Source organism: Silene latifolia, chromosome 10 (genome assembly GCF_048544455.1).
Source record: "Silene latifolia isolate original U9 population chromosome 10, ASM4854445v1, whole genome shotgun sequence".
NCBI classification, from domain to species: domain Eukaryota; kingdom Viridiplantae; phylum Streptophyta; class Magnoliopsida; order Caryophyllales; family Caryophyllaceae; genus Silene; species Silene latifolia.
Genome location: NC_133535.1, coordinates 3,643,285 through 3,662,064, shown reverse-complemented (window position 1 = coordinate 3,662,064; position 18,780 = coordinate 3,643,285). Strand labels below are relative to the sequence as shown.

The 18,780-nt window shown below is 36.5% G+C and overlaps 2 protein-coding genes, 1 long non-coding RNA gene and 1 other non-coding gene across 5 annotated transcripts; 3 read left to right on the top strand and 1 right to left on the bottom strand.

Moving 5' to 3' along the window:
- Nucleotides 1-723: 723 nt before the first annotated feature.
- Nucleotides 724-5,704, bottom strand: LOC141604733 (uncharacterized). The gene is made up of 9 exons (XM_074423202.1): nucleotides 5,470-5,704; nucleotides 4,449-4,539; nucleotides 4,240-4,328; nucleotides 3,679-3,742; nucleotides 2,816-2,893; nucleotides 1,722-1,798; nucleotides 1,569-1,635; nucleotides 1,382-1,489; nucleotides 724-1,083 (listed from the first exon to the last, which is right to left on the bottom strand). The coding sequence occupies exons 2-9, from the start codon at nucleotides 4,515-4,517 to the stop codon at nucleotides 1,054-1,056; spliced, it is 582 nt and encodes a 193-aa protein (XP_074279303.1). The 5' UTR covers nucleotides 4,518-4,539; nucleotides 5,470-5,704; the 3' UTR covers nucleotides 724-1,053.
- Nucleotides 5,705-7,703: 1,999 nt separating this feature from the next.
- LOC141604736 (uncharacterized) lies at nucleotides 7,704-10,738 on the top strand. The gene is made up of 2 exons (XR_012526209.1): nucleotides 7,704-8,018; nucleotides 9,868-10,738. It is a non-coding gene; the product is annotated as an uncharacterized LOC141604736 (long non-coding RNA).
- Nucleotides 10,739-12,609: 1,871 nt separating this feature from the next.
- On the top strand, nucleotides 12,610-12,682 carry TRNAV-UAC (transfer RNA valine (anticodon UAC)). Its single transcript has one exon. It is a non-coding gene; the product is annotated as a tRNA-Val (tRNA).
- A 287-nt stretch (nucleotides 12,683-12,969) lies between these two features.
- Nucleotides 12,970-17,371, top strand: LOC141604732 (putative inactive heme oxygenase 2, chloroplastic). Of its 2 annotated transcripts, XM_074423201.1 has the most exons (6): nucleotides 12,970-13,258; nucleotides 13,909-14,151; nucleotides 15,666-15,889; nucleotides 16,243-16,350; nucleotides 16,450-16,505; nucleotides 16,962-17,371. In XM_074423201.1, the coding sequence occupies exons 1-6, from the start codon at nucleotides 13,039-13,041 to the stop codon at nucleotides 16,981-16,983; spliced, it is 873 nt and encodes a 290-aa protein (XP_074279302.1). In that variant the 5' UTR covers nucleotides 12,970-13,038; the 3' UTR covers nucleotides 16,984-17,371. The 2 variants fall into 2 exon arrangements, with proteins under 2 accessions (XP_074279302.1, XP_074279301.1); XM_074423200.1 differs by lacking the exon at nucleotides 16,962-17,371 and having other exon boundaries at nucleotides 12,971-13,258; nucleotides 16,450-16,832.
- The last annotated feature ends 1,409 nt before the right edge of the window (nucleotides 17,372-18,780 follow it).

Sequence of the window (18,780 nt, the reverse complement as noted above, 5' to 3'; positions counted from 1 at the left end):
GGAGGAGAAGTAGAGGAAGTTTGAGGATGCCGGTAAGTGATAAACGACACTCGTTCAAAGATTGGATAATTAGGAAAAATTGATTTAAAGGTATTATTTGGGGTTGAAATCGAATAGTTCAACTCCCGAAGTAGCGAAGGACATGTGGTATAAAACCGGGAGAAAAACATACGTGACCCCGCACTGCCTACCAAATAGCTGAAATTCAAGTGTATAATACACAGTTTTCGGGATTTCAGCGTCTTGGTTTCTGTTGTCAGATAAAGCGGTCACACAAATTTTGAAGTTCAACGGAGGACGTGTGAGGATGTCGATAAGCGATAAACAACACTCGTGCGAAAATCGGATAATAAGAAACAATGGATTAGTAGTAAGTAGGCTGAGCAAACCGTATCGGGTATACGGTTTTTAAAACACCATTTTTTGTGTTCCGGATACAATACAATTTTCGGGTACCCGGTTAAACCGGATATACGAAATCCGGATACCCGGATACGGTTTTACTCCACGAGGAAGAAATGCCAAGTGCCACTTACTCAATCCACATTGGTGCTGAGTTGGTCTTACTTAAAACCGTCTTAACTTAAGACATCACACACAGTTCTTTTTATTTTTGTTCTATTTAAATCGATTATGAGTGCTGTCTTATCTTAAGACGGTTTTAAACAAGATTTTGTGCATTGGTGCCTATTGCCTAATAACTGGTTTTAAGCCTTACTTGAATGCGGAGGGAACTAAGATCACTCAATTTCTCAGCTGCCTTCAAGCCAATTTATGTTGTACTAGCTGCTCAAAATGTGCAACGGTACAAGGTTCGATCTTTTTTCAAGATTATAAACAGCAGCTACTCAAAATGTGTAACGATACAGGGTTGGAATATCCGGCGGCAGTAAGTTGAGTAGCATCACGCAGAATGCTCAGAGTTGTTCCTTGAATTCTTGACAACCATGCATTGAAAAGCATTAACTATTTTTTTTTTTCTAATGAAGCAACAGTATTTGAAGAAGCTAGTTCACTGTGTCGTGCAGATCTTTCGGCTTTTTCATAAGCATATCAGCCTAGTCTTGCTTCTCGTCTCAGTACCTGTACGAATGATAGGCACGCAGATGAGCTATTAAAGATTATGTTGATGATGCATTGTAACAATTACACAATCTCCTCTAAAACGAAATATTTTCAATCATTTTTATCATGAACCAGTGGCTATATGATAGTACAATTTTCGGTACTATTTTCATTATGAACCAACTGAAAAAAGCATCTTTGTATTGTTAACACGGGGATAAGGGCGTGCATTCGAAAAAGCCCATCCCCAATTTGTTGGAGGACTTGAGGCACTACGTTAAAGAGAACAAAATGTGAGAACTGGTACGATAGATACCTCTTCAGCAAATTTTATCAGGATAGTGGTTCTTGGTCGCAATTGTCCTTCCACTGGCACAAAATGAGCAGTCACAACAGCCGGGAAACCCGCACCATCCAAGACACCCTTCATAAAGAGCAGAAATATCAAGCTTCAACTCGCTAGATAACTGTTAGCCAAAAATACCCATATATGGAAGACGTACCCTTACTATTCCAGCAACAAATGCACCACAGTTGAATGTTCCCATATCTTTTGGTATCGAAATAAATCTAAATATACCACAGCTCAACAACTTTATCAATGTGCAGTAAAATATCTCTAGACAAAGCATTCTCTGTATAATAGAGGGGCTTACCTGTTTACAAGGAGCTCTTTCTCGGATATCATATATTCATCTTCATGCTCAGTGCCCTTCTCAAGTGAATCAGCAACCTAGTATTGAAACAGTTGCCGAGATTAATTAGATATTTTACCTAAAACCTGAAAGTACCATGCTCCTGACCTACTGGGTTCATATTGACAAAAACCTGACAAGTTATCCAGCCAACAAATTGTCGATCAAGTGGCTAAATGTAAAATTTTAAACTGAAACGATTACGGACAGTGCCGATTGCACATATGGAGAGTCAAATAAGAAACATTTCAAGAGATTTCAAATCCTCGCCACTAAATAAAGGTGTGGACTAGAATTATAGCAACCTGCTCAGAGCTCCACCCAAATTAGTTGGAGCTAACAATGAATACTAAACCAAATACATGGTTCATGCTAAAATTAAGACCGCCCCCAAAATACTTTAGCAACTACGTATTTGCAGAACCTTCACCACCTAGCAAACTCTCCATGTCAGGTAATGGGTGGCAGATTGCAGGTAACTCAGTGCAGCTTTTAATCCCACAAAGTACGACCATTAACACTAAAAGACAACAAAATTTTATTGAATTACAGTGATTACAGAAAGAAGAATAGTTTTTGCTTCGCAAGTTGTAGGAAATAGACATGTGGCATAACTGTAAAAGACAGCAGCGTGATGACCATTCCAAGACTCATAAAAACTATGCTTCAAGCTTACTCATAAAAACTATGCATAAAGCTTAAATCAAAGGTGTATGTGCTATATACAGGACACAGAATCATTGAATAAACGTCTAACAACAAAGGCACTCTGAGGACAAGGATGATTTTCTACAATACCAGATGAGCATTGATAAATGCTGACCCACAAGAATAAGTGCTTTTCTAGAATTGTGTCAATGTGTCTATCATGTGGACCAACCTAGCGTAGCTGTTTCAAGTTACGCTACCCACTGTTCATCTCTCTCCCTAACCAGTAACACGCATTCTTCCTAGCATCATAGCACAACACTTAAAGATGACTTACAGGGAAAAATATTTCCATAAAGATACTAGACTTCCAAAACAAGTTGCAAAATATTATACGCAACACATACCTTACCAAACAGGACCTTCCACACAGTGCTGTGTACAAAAGACAGAATACCGAGTAGGCGGGTCTCCCTTCTATTACCCTGAAACCAAAAACGAGAAAGTTCTTGAATAATCATATTAGATTTATCACTTATAATGTTCTTTCGTGTGCACTGGAACCAAAAATTCACTTCACTACAACAACAACATCAGAGCCTTAATCCCAAAATGATTTGGGGTCGGCTGACATGAATCATCCTTTCGAACCGTCCATGGGTGAACGCACGCCTCAAAATGCGAATAAAAAAGGGAAGATGAAAAACAAAAATTCACTTCACTATTCTTTAAATTTGATGGAATAAAGCAAAACAACTCAACAAATTGTTTGTCTTTCTTTTAATGTGGAGAAACAATTGATCAATTCAATTTCAAACGCAACTTTTGTTAGGCTTAATCAGGATACAATCTCTCAGGAATCTCAGCACAAAGGAAAGGCTTTGTATATCCAAACCCCCTTATCTCGCATAGGCATATTTCTTTGAGGCACTAAAGTATTATTGCTGCATTAAATCTGTGAAGTTTTCAGGATATTATGCAACAGTTTATATAATCATGAGCCAAGTATAATAAGCTATTTCAATCAATCGACACAAACTTGTGGAGCGGTTTTGCATAGGCGACAGCTAAATGGCGAAAGTACTGACTGAGACTTCCGTAAAGTGTTAGCATTTATTTCCAAAATGAAACACGAAATAAAACAAAAATTTTATGTTGGTGGGACTTGGGAGCATAAATATTGCACAAAAGGAAGGAAAAGGTTTCATGTTGTGCGTCTTGTTGACACGAAAAGGGGGAAATAAAGTTCTGCAGCAAATATACACACTACCTTTTCCCTATGGCAAAGAAGTTCCAGAACTCTTGCCCCTACAGCATAGCCTGCATCTTCTAACCTGCTCCGAGATGTATATACCAGTGGAAGTCACATTAAACACGAATGACAAAACACAAAGCAAGATGGCAGGCGTACTTGTTTAATGAAGTCTTGTGTGAAATGGTTATACTGTTATAGTCATGTAGCCAAACGGTTATCATAAATGAGGAGTACAGCACTACAGCTTTAAATGGCTTGACAAGTTTTTGAATTACTCGTATTGATAAATTTTGACAACTAGAGACATTGTAAAGTCACAACATGGGTCAGGACACGCACAATGGGAAGATAGAGTCTACTTCATACACCCAAATACGACAACATCCAAAAAATATTCGGTAATAGGGGCAGTAGCTCTTTGGTATATAAAGCAATCAACTCTCCCCTCTTTTCTTACAGTGGGGACACTCAGATGAGCTATGGGGTTGGAACACCCTTCACAGACATGGTTACAACTTACAATAGACTAAAGATAAGTAAACATAATGCACAATCGAACATACACAAAAGGATCACCTTCTTTCTAACTCAGTGATATTGTCAACCTGAGTCTGGTTAAATTGAACAAGCTCCGAGAACAGAAAGGCAAAGGCACTTAAGCTAACCTGCAAGAAAATCCCAAATTTTACACCTTCCCTAAACACTAAATACATTAATGAGCCGAGAAAGTGGTATAACAGTGCACAAAGAAATGAATCTCTCCTAAGATGGGTTAAATCGTGCACCTCGTTTTTGCCTTTGCTGAGTGGTTTCTCAAGAACATTAGAATACTGTTTCATTTTGGTCATCATCATTCCTCCACCCTCTTCCTACGCTCTGGCAAAATCCAATGACCAAATCCATGAATATCAGTCCGATCCACATTATAAGTTAACAACAAATGTCCAATTAAAGAGTATACTATAACTCAATCTGCTTAGAAATTTCTCAATAACGTTGGAATATTATTTCATTTTTGTCATCATCATTCCACCAGCCTCTTCCTACATGCTACCAAAGTCCATAACCAAACCAATGAATAACTCTCCGATTCACAGTAACTGAGTAAACATATGTCCAATTTACCTAATTTATACACCAATTGAGCACAAATTAAAAAGTACTCCGTATGCAATAATTCAATTTGCGAACGGACTGAGTCACTTTTGTCAATCATCATTCCTCCACCCTCTTCCTACACTCTTGCCAAAATTCTATAACCAAAACCAATGAATACCGCTCCAATTCACAGCAATTGAGTAAACACGTGTCCAATTTACCTAATTTATACAACAATTAACCGCAAACTAAAGAGTATGCAACAATTCAATTTGTACGCTCTGATTAACCAATGTCGGTCCAATTTTTCGCATCAATTGAGCAAACATATGTCCAATTTCCACAATTTATACAACAATTAACGACAAATTAAAGAGGAATATACAACAATTCAATTTATACGCTCTGATAAACTACGATCACCAAATCGACGAATATCGGTCCAAATTCGCATTAATTGACTATACATACGTCGATTTTCCACAATTTACACAACAATTGACCACAAACTAACGAGTACACAATAATTCAATCGGCTAATTAGCAATAAGAAATTACAAATCAAGTTAAAACTATTCAAAATACAGATCACAAATTCAAAATTATCTAAATAATTCATTAATCAAATAAGCTGATTATCAAATAACAAGCTAGATCAAGCTTTCAATTGAATCTAAAACGGAATCAAAAGGACGAAGAATGTGATACCTGAAAAATGAAGAAGATGATCGCTGAAAATGGCGTCGGAAGAGAAAGAGAGAGGGAGGGGAGCAGTGGTGAAGTTCGGAGACAATATCGGTTGCGGTCACGGTGGCAGTTGTAGGTGAAGTTCGGAGACAATATTGGTCGTGGTCACGGTCGCAGTTGTGAGGAGAGGGGTAAATCACTTCTTAAACATCGTCTTTGAAATCTTTTTAGGGGTCTTTTGGTTCAACAAGTCGGAATGGAATGGAATGGAATGGAGTTTGATAGTATGGTGGTTGGTTCATCATAAATTATAAAAGGAGGGAATGGAGTTTGAATCCAAGGGAGGAGAGTGGGTATGAGATTACAAGGGGTTGGGGTGGAGTTAGAATCCATTGGGTATCTAACTCCATTCCAAATCACCCCAACCAAACAATGGAATGGATCAAATCCATTCCATTCCATTCCAATATGTTCAACCAAACACTCCCTTAATTTTTTACGACAAATAAAGAGTAATACATTGTGGGTGTCGTCTTAAGCTTAAAACTAAGAGCTTGTTTTAAACGAGAATTTGTGTTCTTAACTAAAGGCCCACGGCTCCGGTCCTCCAGTACTCCCACATTGTTAATGGTAAATTATATCATGCACTAGGTGTATGATGCATGGTACTCTCACTCAAATTTACTTTTTTAATATGTTTATATTTTATTAATTAAAAAAAGATAAAAATTATACTATTATTCATAATTTTCATTTTTCTATAAGTAGAAATCACATTTGATATTTTTTTGTGTTTATAATTTTATATTAATTCTACTTACTTATTGACATTACATTAGTAATATATTCACAAGACTGAGATATTCACATCACATAATTACCATATTCACGTAAATTAAAAATCATATTCTCATAATAAGCTCACATATTCACGCAATTAATATAGAGTATTCATGTAGTTTAACAAACATATTCACAACTTATCAATTCATAAAAAAAAAATGTATTCCCTAAGCTAATCATAAATATTCATTTAATAAAAGTATACATATTCACACAATGACACATATTCAAATACATAGTTACATATTATTTTATGTATAAATTTTACTTTCATAATATATAATTATATATTTACAACGTATAAATTTTACATTCACAAGGTATTACTGCATATTCATTATTCATTAGATATAACATGTGAATATGTCACCTTAATTTTGTGAATATATATTTATATATCATAAATGAGCATTACAGTATATAAAATAAGATCTCTATTTATAAAGTAAAAAAAAATGAACACTACTAATAATTTTTAATTTTTGCAAGTAGCATTTTTTAGCCATTTAAATGAATGTACAATTTTAAAAAACTACCCACTATCATAAAAAAGATTATGGATGGAAGTACCAAACACTATACACACATGGATGTATGGTACTTCCTCCATTCAACTCCACTCTACCTATTTGTGTTTTGCACAAATATTAAGAAGGGTGGGGTTGGGTGGAATATATTGTAAATAAATAATAGGGTATGATGTAAATAAGTGGGGTATGAGTGGAAAATAGTGGAGTTTGATGTAGAAGTAGTGGGGTATGAGTGACAAATATTGTAAATAAGTAATGGGGCATGAGGATAAAATGGTCATATGTTATTGTCTTTTAGGAAATAGGTAGAGTGGAGTTGAATGGATGAAAAAGGAAACATGGTAGAGTGGAGTTGAATGGAGGAAGTATAAGAATTACATTGATGATAAAAAGAAGTTTGTTAACGTTTTGTTGTTTCTCAAGTTGAGTTGTCAGGCACCTATTGGCCACTTCTATAGTTCTATCCACAATTTAATTATTTTTTTAATTATACCGCTCATCTCATTGAAGACGGTCACTATCCATCACAAGTTGAAGACGGATAATGCCCTTCTCACAATATCACAAGTGAAAAGGTAAGTGAGGTGCTCCATTTAATTCTCACTTGATTTGCCACTTGCATATTGGAAGAGGACACTATTCGTCTTCAGCTTGTGGCGGATAATGTTCGTTTTTAATGAGAATTTGTGTTAATTATATTCCCTTTCGCTTATTTATTTCTCTTGCCATTTTGCACAAGAAATAAGAAAATGATTTTGAATCAGACAAAACACTCTACCCCACATGCAAATGAATTCGGACCATATAAACCTTTTTCTAAAAGAAAATAGGGAAAAAAATCCGACTATTATAAAAAAGGAGATGGGGAAGAAATGACCGATTAGAAGGGTGTATTATTTTGGTATTTCAACAAGAAGAAATGGTAAAATGATGGGTCGGTTGTTGAGACGTGACTTAACACCTAAACAAATATTCTTGCAATTATCACACATTTATTTAACACATACCATTTCTACTTTTCCACAATCTTCTTGAGCTGATCTTCCTTTAACAAACAAGTCCAAATTTTCATTCTTTGAAAACTAAACACCAAAAAAAGGTAGATTATTGCAATTTCAAGGGATTTCCTAATTTTTTATTAGTTAGATTTATTCTAGTTTTGTGGCAAAATCAAGAGCTTCTTCATAAAGGGTTTTGGTAATCCCCTCTTCTTTGGTTATTTTGTTATTTTAATACTCCGTATATAAAAGGTAAACAAATAATCGGGAGTCGGACTGGGTTAGTAACTAGTAAGTACTTGCTCCGTCCCAATCATTTGTTATTAGTGAAAATTATTAAGATGGAGTTGTTGAGTTTTGATGAAAATGTACTTAGGAAAAGTATTTGTTTGTCTTTTGTTTGTTTTTATATTATTTTTATTTTATGTATGATTGATTGTATGCTGAGTGTGTATTTTATAGTAGTAATTTTGTTCAAGATATTGGTTGGCATTTTGATTCATTTGTGGTGCAAGTATGAAAGATGAATTTGTTGTTGAGATGTTGAAGGGTTTTGATTGTACTCTTTTACCAGTCATGTCTTTGTTGAGACTCTGGTTTGCTTGACTGTAGAATGAATATACTCTCTCCGTTCCAATCATTCATTTACCTTTTATTAATTCCTGGGATATTCTACCGTGTATCCTTGCGTTTTTCAGTGTTCTATGTTGTACCCTACATTTTTAAAATTCTATGGTATACCCCTAAACTCTATAAATTAGTCTATACCATAACCTTATTTATTATCTTTGCTAACTTGGTTTCTTAATTGACCTATTAAATCGTTTACTTACCATTCCAATTACTCAATAAGTTACTCATTTACTTATTAGTTGGCCGCATTACCTATTAACCCACCAAATAGTATAAGAATCTAACTAAAAGTTCATCAAATCCCCATTATCATGTCATGAATCATAACGGATGTTTTTAGTAGTAATTTGTGCTTATTAAAAGTGATTTATGATATTTCTCATATAGGATGGTGACACAAAACTAATAAGTCAGAATAAAAGTCAAAGTACGGTTGTTTGATAGTGATAAAGTTAATGGAGAATTAAACTTGGTCATGATGGAGAAATAAATAGGAAGTTTAGGGGTACAAGGTACAATATAAAAAAATGAGGGGTACAACATAGAAAACCGAAAAATTTAGGGGTACACCTAGAATATCCCGTTTATTGTTTGTGAGGGTATCAAAGGTAAACAAATGATTATGACAAAGGTGATGGTGATAAATCGCGCGTTTGTCTAGGCGGGTGTGTGGGTAGAGGGTTTGAATAGAGATGGCACTCATGATTATGAATTTGGATTCCATTGTCGGATTTTTCTATTTCCAATAGAATCAAAATCTCAATATTCCTTGCCTTTGGGACTAGGCAAAGCAAAGAGATATGGCTCACTAAAACAAGATACTGGTACGGTAACGGGGGTCGTCTTCATAACATAAATCAGATTTCAGTATATGAAACAGTGAGCTTATTTTATTGAAATTCAAAGATGTATGTAACATATGTAGTCAAAAACCATACAATATGCTTCATATACCATACTTGATACTTCTGATTTACTTTTGTCATGCAAGCCCTTCTTTTTGCATCTGCAAGGAGAATTGTGAAGGGAGCCGTTGAGGTGTAATGTTGTTGCGGGTCGTTGATGTCTAGTTTCGACTATGTGGTTATGGCCATGTACATTTAGCTTATTTGTTTGACGAATTGGGGGCATGTTAGCCTGTTAGGTACTAAGTAATAGTTATGTGCTTTTGAATGCAGCTTAAGATTTCTTTCATAGTGGACTCTATAAATATCTCGCTTTTTTTTTTGTCAACGATATTTTGTTAGGACACGTTTCATTCTATGCATTTTTGAATGCAGCTTAAGATTTCTTTCATAGTCTCAAATGTTGTTGTGATGGTTAGACGCATTCCTGTAGACCTGAACATTTATTGATGTTACTCGGATGACCAGTAGGTTTCCTAATTTCTGCTTCTGCATTGATTTATTTTGCAGAATATATCGAGAACTGAGAACCCTTTTGATCCTTTTGATGACTCTGCGAAAATCCAGCTGTATTTTTCTGGTGGCAACCTGAGCTTGTAAGGGATTCGCAGTTCTTTCATTGATATTCTTAAATCATATATTGAAAATAACGAAGGAAAATGATAAGATACTCAAACTAGTAGTGAGAGATCTTGAGACTGCATTTTGACATGGAATCTAGAGACGGAAGAACACATTGGAGCGTCTTTGACACAATCAAAGTTTTTCCTACTACACCTGAAGCACTCCTGGCAGAGATAAATACAGCTATCGCCGCTTTAGAATACGCTCATGCTAGTTCAATGCTCGAACCATTTCCATCCCCTTTAAAGAACAAGTCCAACAAGAGCCCCATTCAAAGTTCAGTTCCCGTTTATGACGCTCAGATTGCCGAGGAAGCGTATAAGCTTGGATGTGTAGCATTGTCTGAAGGGAAAGTTGAGGAAGGGCTTCAGTCCTTGAACATCTCTCTGTCGAAGTGTCCACCTGATCAAACTGATGCCATTGCCAAAATTCAGTCGCTGATTTCTCTTGCAGCTCGGCACTTTAGGACTTCCAAGTGACGATTATTAGAATCGTTTTTTTTCTTTTCTTTTTAATGCTCGAAATTAAAGTGATCATCAAATGTGATTTCAACTTTTGAATTTACTTGATGACCCATTTAATGCACTAGAGCCTTAGTCTGAAGTCTGAACTGTGAAGTCTATGAACACTAGAGCCGTCGACATAGAAATGCTAATTATCCTGTAAGTTTCTGGTTGTTCAGTCTGTATTACGACTGTAAGGTAAATGCCTTCCAAAATGTCGAAGTTGTTATCAGGAGTTGTTTTCTGTGCTTGAATTCAGGCTCTGATACTGATACCTTTTCTAAAGTTACCTTTTCTCTCTGAAGAACAATAATACAGGTTGAGGATTATGGATGAGTTGACAAGGGATATTCAGGACGACATCCCTTGGTGTATGATGTTTGCTGATGATATTGTGTTGATTGATGAGACAAAAGAGGGGGTGGAGAGAAAGTTGGAATTGTGGAGGCAGACTTTAGAGACTCGTGGGTTCAGGCTGAGCAGGAGTAAGACTGAGTATTTGAGGTGTCAGTTCACTAAGGTGGCGGGGTTGAGATCGACAGAGGCGGGGAGTATTATTTTCGATGGGAATGTTGTTGAGGTTGATTTCTTCGGATATCTAGGATCTATTATTCAAAAAGATGGGGAGTTAGACGGAGATGTGGCTCACAGAATTAAAGCGGGATGGTTGAAATGGAAGAGTCTTGGGTTTCTATGCGATAAAGATATGCCCCAAAGATTAAAGGGAAAATTTTATCGCACGGCAATTAGGCCCGCCCTACTTTACGGCTCCGAGTGTTGGGCCGTGAAACATTGTCACATTCAAAAGATGAGTGTGACGGAGATGCGCATGTTGAGGTGGATGTGCGGACATACAAGGAAAGATCGGTTAAGGAATGAGGTGATTAGGGAAAAGGTAAAAGTGGCGCCAATAGAGGACAAGATGATGGAAAACCGGCTAAGATGGTTTGGCCATGTGAGAAGGAGACCTATGGGCCTTTTGGGTTAGGGAGGCTGGAGACTTGGAGAACAGAAAAAAGGTCCCTAGAGGCAGAGGAAGACCGAGACAGACATGGTTGAGAGTGATAGAGCACGATATGAGAGTTCTGGGGCTTGAGGAGAGTATGGTGACGGAGAGGGCGCAATGGAGGGAAAGGATACATGTGGATTTTTAGTATTTGATGTTTTTTTGACAGATTTAGTGTTTTATTTATTTATTTAATTTAAAGAAATTAATTTATTTACCTCTCTCCTTTATTACACACTTTTTCAAGAACCACTTTCTTATAGATTTTACCTGGTTCATTCCGGATCCTTAACTCTATTTCGGTTTTTAAAAATCGTTTTAATCTTTTCTCTCGATTTAAATTTTAAGTTTTTATAAAAGAAAGACGAAATTCGATTTTAAAACCCCTAAGTTCACCTTGACTTTCCATCACATTTTCGTTCTCCCTTTTTGTTTTTCATCTTCCCTTTTTTATTCGCATTTTGAGGCGTGCGTTCACCCATGGACTGTTTGAAAGGATGATTCATGTCAGCCGACCCCAAATCATTTTGGGATTAAGGCTCTGATGTTGTTGAGGATTTTGCGGCATTCTTTAATGACCGACCAGGCGAGGTTGATCGAACACGAGTATGCGTCGAGCTAATTATCAATTATGTTTAATTTTGAGCCTAAGATGAAGTATCAATGTACGAATCCATTTCTAAGTATTAAGGACAATTAAAAAGGCCGAGAAACACAGGCTGGTGAAACGTATAGAGAAACGGCTCGTTAATTCATCCTCTGCATGTAACTATGTGAGATTTTATGAAAAAATTACTTGTATTGTTTATGATTGAGGATGAAGTGTTGGGTGAGCACGTGTAATAATCCGTATTAAAAAGGTTATTAACTTCAACATAAAACAAAGTGTTTAACTGCATTTCCTTTTTGTATGTTCCTAAGATTTGTAATAAAGTCGTTCATAGACTAGCTAAGCGTGCTATTAAACTGTAAAGATTTGTTATCCTGATTGTCAAAGAAAAATTAAAACATGTTACGTTTATATAAGGAACAAATCCGAGGTTCTCGACCTGGCGATCAATATTAGAGGATGTTGTTTTAACAGTTAGATGTTAAAACATGTAGTCTTTTATCAACAAAGCTGCCATGGTGTAGTGGTTATCACGTCTGCTTTACACGCAGAAGGTCTCCAGTTCGATCCTGGATGGCAGCATTTTTCTCCAACCTTTTTACTTTCCCATTTACTTTTACACGGTCTCTAAAACGCTACTTATGCAAGACCTGACAATATTGACCCGATTCGTACCCAACCCGACGTACGAACTTAGGACCCGAACTCGAATTGCCGCGACCCTATATAACTCAACCCGAATTTTTATTGTTAAAAACTGACCGTTATCCGTAAATAACTTGACAATAACCGACCTGAAAACCCGAATTAACCCAATCCGACCACGAATTCAATATATCCGTAATGATCAAACCCGATGTCGAACCGAATAAGCCGTTTGCCAGGACTTCCACAAATACTCCCAGAACATTGAGCAATTACAAGCTAACTCCACAACAATGGCATTCACACTCTCTTTAACAAAATTCACACCTCCATTATCACTATCACTACCTACAACATCTCTAAAATTCAACAAACACTCCTTCATTAAACTATCAGCTTCCGACATCGAACCGATAACAAACACAGAGGAAGAATCCAAAACGACGTCGTTGAACTCAGAATACCCACCACCATTAGTTAAAAAAAGAAAGAGGTACAGAAAAGAATACCCAGGTAAGCAATTTCCAAATTACGGGACTAGCAGGAACGCTCGCCCCTTAAATTTTAAAAAGTTTCAAACTTTTAGTTAAAATTTTCAGTTCTTTTTAGTTTACCTTAGACCAGTGGCGAAACTAAGGGCTAGCAGAAGCGGTCGCCCTAAATTAAAAAAAAAAAAAAAAAAAAAATTCAATACTTTTAGTTAAAATTTTCGACTTTTTTTGCGAATTGGGGGTTAACAGGAACGGTCGCTCCTTAAATAATGAAAAATTCGTAACTTTTAGTTAAAATTTTCGATCTTTCTGCCGAATTGGGGGTTAGCAGGAACGGTCGCTCCCTAAATAATGAAAAATTCGTAACTTTTAGTTAAAATTTTCGATCTTTCTGCCGAATTGGGGGTTAGCAGGAACTGTCGCTCCCTAAATAATGAAAAATTCGTAATTTTTAGTTTAAATTTTTGATTTGTACTGCTCAGTGCTCACTTGGGGGCTAGCAGAAACGGTCGCCTCCTAAAATTTACGAAAAGTTTGAAACTTTTAGCTAAAATCGAAGATTTTAGCTGAAAGCTTACCTTATTGCATTAGTTAAAATTTCCGATTTTTTTAGTTTACCTTATTGCATTAATAGTTCGTATCTAACAATAAATTCTGGTTCCGCCACTGCAGGGGAAAGTAAAGGGATAACAGAAGAACTGCGTTTTGTTGCTATGAATCTTAAGAATAGTAGAGGGTCTGGAAGATTGTATGGGGATTCTCAACCGTTGGATGGGAATGATGAGATGAAGGTGGATGGTGGAGATGAGAGTAGTTGGGAACCGAGTTTAGATGGGTTTCTTAAGTATTTGGTGGATTCTAAGCTTGTGTTTGATGTTATTGAAGGTGTTGTTGAGGATTCTAATGATGTTTCTTGTGAGTTGTACTTTACTCTTTTCGTTTTAATTTGCAATTTTCGATACAGCTTTTATTATGAGGTTATTTGGAAAGAGTCCCTTTGTGTCGGTTATAGGTGGATACCTGCATACATTTGAACCCCCTCCCTATAATGCTATTTGCAAGAGCCTTTGAGACATTGTTATTGTTGCTGCTGCTGCTGTTGTCTCTTTGTGTCGATTATAATTTATACATGATACTTGCCTACATTGAACCCCCTCCCTATAATTCGCTTTGCGAGAACCTTTGAAATGTTGTTGTTGTCGATGTATACTTGCCTACATTTCCTTTGCGAGAGCCTTTGAAATGTTGTTATAATGCTCTTTGTGTCGGTTATACATGGATACTTGCCTACATTTGAATTTTGAACCCCTCTCCTATAACGCTCTTTGCGAGAGCCTTTGAGACAGTATTGTTGTTGCCTTTGTTTGTGGTAAGTTTTAGAAGAAATACCTTTTTCGTTTGATGGATATTGTGAGGATTGAGGAAGGGCTTTTGATTATATGTAGTTGTGGATTGTGTAGACTTCTTCAATTTTGACTTATGTTGCATTTTGCCATTTTCTCCGAACGAGTTTAGCTGCAATTTAAAAGCACTTGTAGCAAATTCCAAAAGCTTACAATAATAAACAGCCAATTAGTTACAATCAAGGAGGGGGGTTTCGGCTATGATCTTATTAGCAACTTCAATGTCCCTAAGCCATCTCCAACTCTTCCATGTGGACTTCTTGGCACAGATTTCTCTTTTACAAAAACACTGTGTTAAGATTAGACTTGGGTAATTTCGGTTTTGTGTTAAGATTAGACTTCGGTCATTTCAGGTTCGTTTAAAATGAAATTTTTTTTTACCTGGAGTTTCGGTCATGGTTGAGAGCATCTTTACTTTCAGTACTCTAATTTGTGATGTCTTAGAGATAGGAGCTTTACTTTCAGATGCCCTAATTTGTCACGTCTTCCAGTTTGACTTGAATATAGCATTTCACCTGTCAATCTCTCTGAAACGGCATCACTTTCCCCAATATCTAGAAAGATACTTGAGAATGTTTCCGCTCTGAAGTTTAAGATGCTATAAAGTGTAGATTCCTTGTAGGCGGTTTCTTGTCGATTAGCTATTCAAAACCGCATCAGGCCCTGTTGCTTGTGGTTTATTTGGAATAAATAATTACCTTGATCAATAAGCAAACATGTAACCGTGTTCCTGGTATGGATAAGCCTTGTGGTTATTAGATGTATAAGTTAACTGGTAAAGTTTATAAGCGGTGGTGCTCGTGACTTGGGTTCCCACTTTAGCATCAAAAGTGGCCCCTTGTGGCTCCTTCTACCCCAAAAGACAGCCTTTAGGTTATAAACTTAAATTGCTTGAAGATTAGGAGTGTACAAATATATATCTATTGCTTATGCGCTAAACCTGGTTTATTGATTTTTTTTTTTTTTTTTTTTTTTTTTTTTTTTTTTTTTGTTTCAATATTAACTAGTTTGGGTATTGCTGAATAGATGCATATTTCAGAAGAACTGGTCTTGAACGATCAGAGAGTTTGGCTAGGGACCTGGAGTGGTTCCGCCAACAGGACATGTTGATTCCGGAGCCTAGTAATCCTGGTATTACATATGCTGCATATCTGAAGGAACTTTCTGGAAAAAGTGCACCGTTGTTTCTGTGCCATTTCTACAACTCATACTTTTCTCATATAGCTGGTGGACAAGTTATAGCAAAACAGGTAGAAATCTCGTCTTTACATATTACTTCTAATATTTACTCACTCTCACATAAGGTTGTGGATTCATATATGGGGTATCCATTGCCGAAATGGTTCTGTGAATCATTTTTTTCTTCTTTTTTTTTTTTTTTTTTTTTTTTTTTTTTTTACCATCTTCAGCGACACTTCGCCTATAACAAGTTTAATATACTCCGTACAATAATGCCTCATACTATAAGCTGGTTACTCTCCTAGGAGTATTTGTTTGTAGACAGACGGCTGGCTGTTTCAAAAACGTAATCTTTTATTCAAAGGGTAGTAATTTTCGCTCTCATGTATTAAACCTTTTCATCAGCAAATGTGCATTTACTCAGGTAGCTGAAAAGCTTCTAGGGGAAAAAGAATTAGACTTCTATAAATGGGACAACAATGCCGAAGAATTGCTGAAAGATGTCAGAGAAAAGCTCAACATGCTTGGAGAGGTTTGTACTCTAAGATCATCATATATAACTTGCTGAATTCCTCTTTTTTTCTCGCTTCTATTTGACTCGGCTAAGGAGATTCACCATGTTTATTGCCAGCATTGGTCTCGTGACGACAAAAACAAATGCTTAAAGGAGGCGACAAAATCATTTAGGTATATGGGGCAGATTGTGCGCTTGATCATATTATGAGATAAGCTGATTGCTCTGACTTTATTTTAGATGCTGCTAAATTACTAATGCCACGGCCTCTGTGACTAATCCACGGAAGTCTGTGAGAGGCGTGTTTAAGATGCTCTCTTTATTTTACGTCGTTCCCCTGCCATTGTTGGGATGGATAATGAAAGGCTGGTTATTGCCTTGAAGGATGAGATGAATGCTGGTTTACAGTTTACTGTCTTTGATATACTGTCAATTTTGAAGTGCTATTCTTTAGCTTTCGGAACATTATGGAATAAAGCACGGTATCCCATTAAGCGGCTTGCATTTGTGTTATGACGGATAATTGTATAAGTCAATCGATGTACTTATGGGTCATTTGGATACAGTCTATCTGGGTTATCAACACATAGGTAAGGTGAAGTACATTTGACTCCTCGTAACTTGCATAGGTGGGAATCTTCGAGGCACTGAGGTAATGTGGCTGAACCTTGAGACGGTGTTGAAGCAGTAGTCACGGAACTAGAACCACGCGCAAATGATTAAACAACAAGACTTAAGCTCCTTGAGAGCCTAAAACCAGTTCCCATCCAGTGGCCAGGTAGGCATGCAGACGCGGAACACTGAGGTGGTCAGAATGCATGCCATCGTTCAAAGGGCCTTGATCATCGACAACAACAAAACAAATCATCTTCGAGTTGCTAATAGTCATTATTACTCGTGATTCGTGAACACCTTCAAATCATACTGGTGAAGGGTACAGTCTATCAAAAGATTTAAGGTTCTCTTAGTAGGATTTGATATATTAGTCGACTTTTTATATTATCATGGCTAACACCTCAATATCGTTCAATTTGCAAAATTATATTACTGCGCGGTCTTCTATTTTGTCGATTTTTCAGCATTTTACTAACTAATAGAAATCCAAGTTTCTAGTTTATGTACATGTATCTAGACTTGGTAAAACTGACACGACCTAAATGTTCTGATCCGTACCTGATTCAGAAGACCCGAATTTGACCTGCAATCCAATTTCACCCGACTGCATCCGGGTCAACCGGTTTGACCCGACCCAAACGTTTATTGTCGAGTGTTGACTATTATTCCTAAATAACCTGATAACAACACACCCAAAACTGCCCCGAACCCAAAATTACCCTACATCATGACCCATGTTAATCCAAACTCAAACGGTCCTGATTTGGATCCGATCCGGTTACGAAGTCCATATGACTATGAGGGGTTCTTACTTCTTAGAACACATTAATTGGAATTTGCTTGATTTACAAGTTGCATTGACTAGTTTAACTGGAGAACATGAGATAATTATGGGTGTGGTTGGAGCTTAGTTGGATCAATTGTTGTTGCTTGTAATTTGTGTGAAATACTCCCTCCATTCAACTCCACACTACCATTATCTTTTTTGTACACTATTCATAGTTAAACATTCAATTTCAATTTTCTCCCAATACATAAGTGAAAATATATTCATGGGTGATCTTGTTTTATTCGTCTTTACGAGTACATTAAAAATATCTAACTTTTATATTTTTCGCAAATACATAGCTAACGATATTTAACGCGTAAAAGACGCGTTGGCAAACGTGAAAAAAGAAAGTGGTAGTGTGGAGTTGAATGGAGGGAGTAATAGGGTCAATTAATTGGTAAATGGGTCAAGTGCTTTTAATGTCTTGTATTACTACAAGCAGAACTTGGATGCCGGAGCTTCTTGTCAGATTGTCAGTGTCCACTTGCCAAACATTACTGGATTTCTGTGCATCGGTTTTTGAGATTAGTACTCCCACTTTCTTATTTTAATTTAATATTTATCCGTCTTAAATTTAAAACAGATCATATACGATAAACACGACAAATACACTACCCCACCATACAATTAAATTTGGACCACATAAACACTTACCAAAAAAGGAAATAGGGAAGTTATTGTGAATAGACGGAAATGATAATAGGGAGGTTTATCTTGAATAGGAGGGAGTATATTCGTCTTAAACATAAAACGGGTCACATACGATTAATAAGACAAAAATAAAATGCGTTGAAATAGGCAAAAACTTTGCCCCATCTATGCAAGTGGTGGACTATTTAACTCATTTTATTCTTAAATTGGATATGCTCGTTTTTCTTATTTAGTTTTGTACTAACTTTATCATACAAATACAAGTAAAATAAGATTGTTTTATGGTGTAGGTTAAATTAAACGTATTGTTGTACACTCACGAACTTTTATTTACGGGGTTTTGAAAATGCCTA

Excerpts from the sequence above, each read along its gene's own strand:
- LOC141604732 (XM_074423200.1), top strand. The coding sequence starts at position 13,039 with ATGGCATTCACACTCTCTTTAACAAAATTCACACCTCCATTATCACTA. Across the intron at positions 14,152-15,665 it reads GGATTCTAATGATGTTTCTT|ATGCATATTTCAGAAGAACT; the intron begins GTGAGTTGTACT and ends ATTGCTGAATAG. Across the intron at positions 16,351-16,449 it reads AGCTCAACATGCTTGGAGAG|CATTGGTCTCGTGACGACAA; the intron begins GTTTGTACTCTA and ends GTTTATTGCCAG.
- LOC141604733 (XM_074423202.1), bottom strand. The coding sequence starts at position 4,517 with ATGATGATGACCAAAATGAAACAGTATTCTAATGTTCTTGAGAAACCA. Across the intron at positions 3,743-4,239 it reads ATCACTGAGTTAGAAAGAAG|GTTAGAAGATGCAGGCTATG; the intron begins GTGATCCTTTTG and ends ATCTCGGAGCAG. Across the intron at positions 2,894-3,678 it reads TTCTTTGCCATAGGGAAAAG|GGTAATAGAAGGGAGACCCG; the intron begins GTAGTGTGTATA and ends TTTTGGTTTCAG.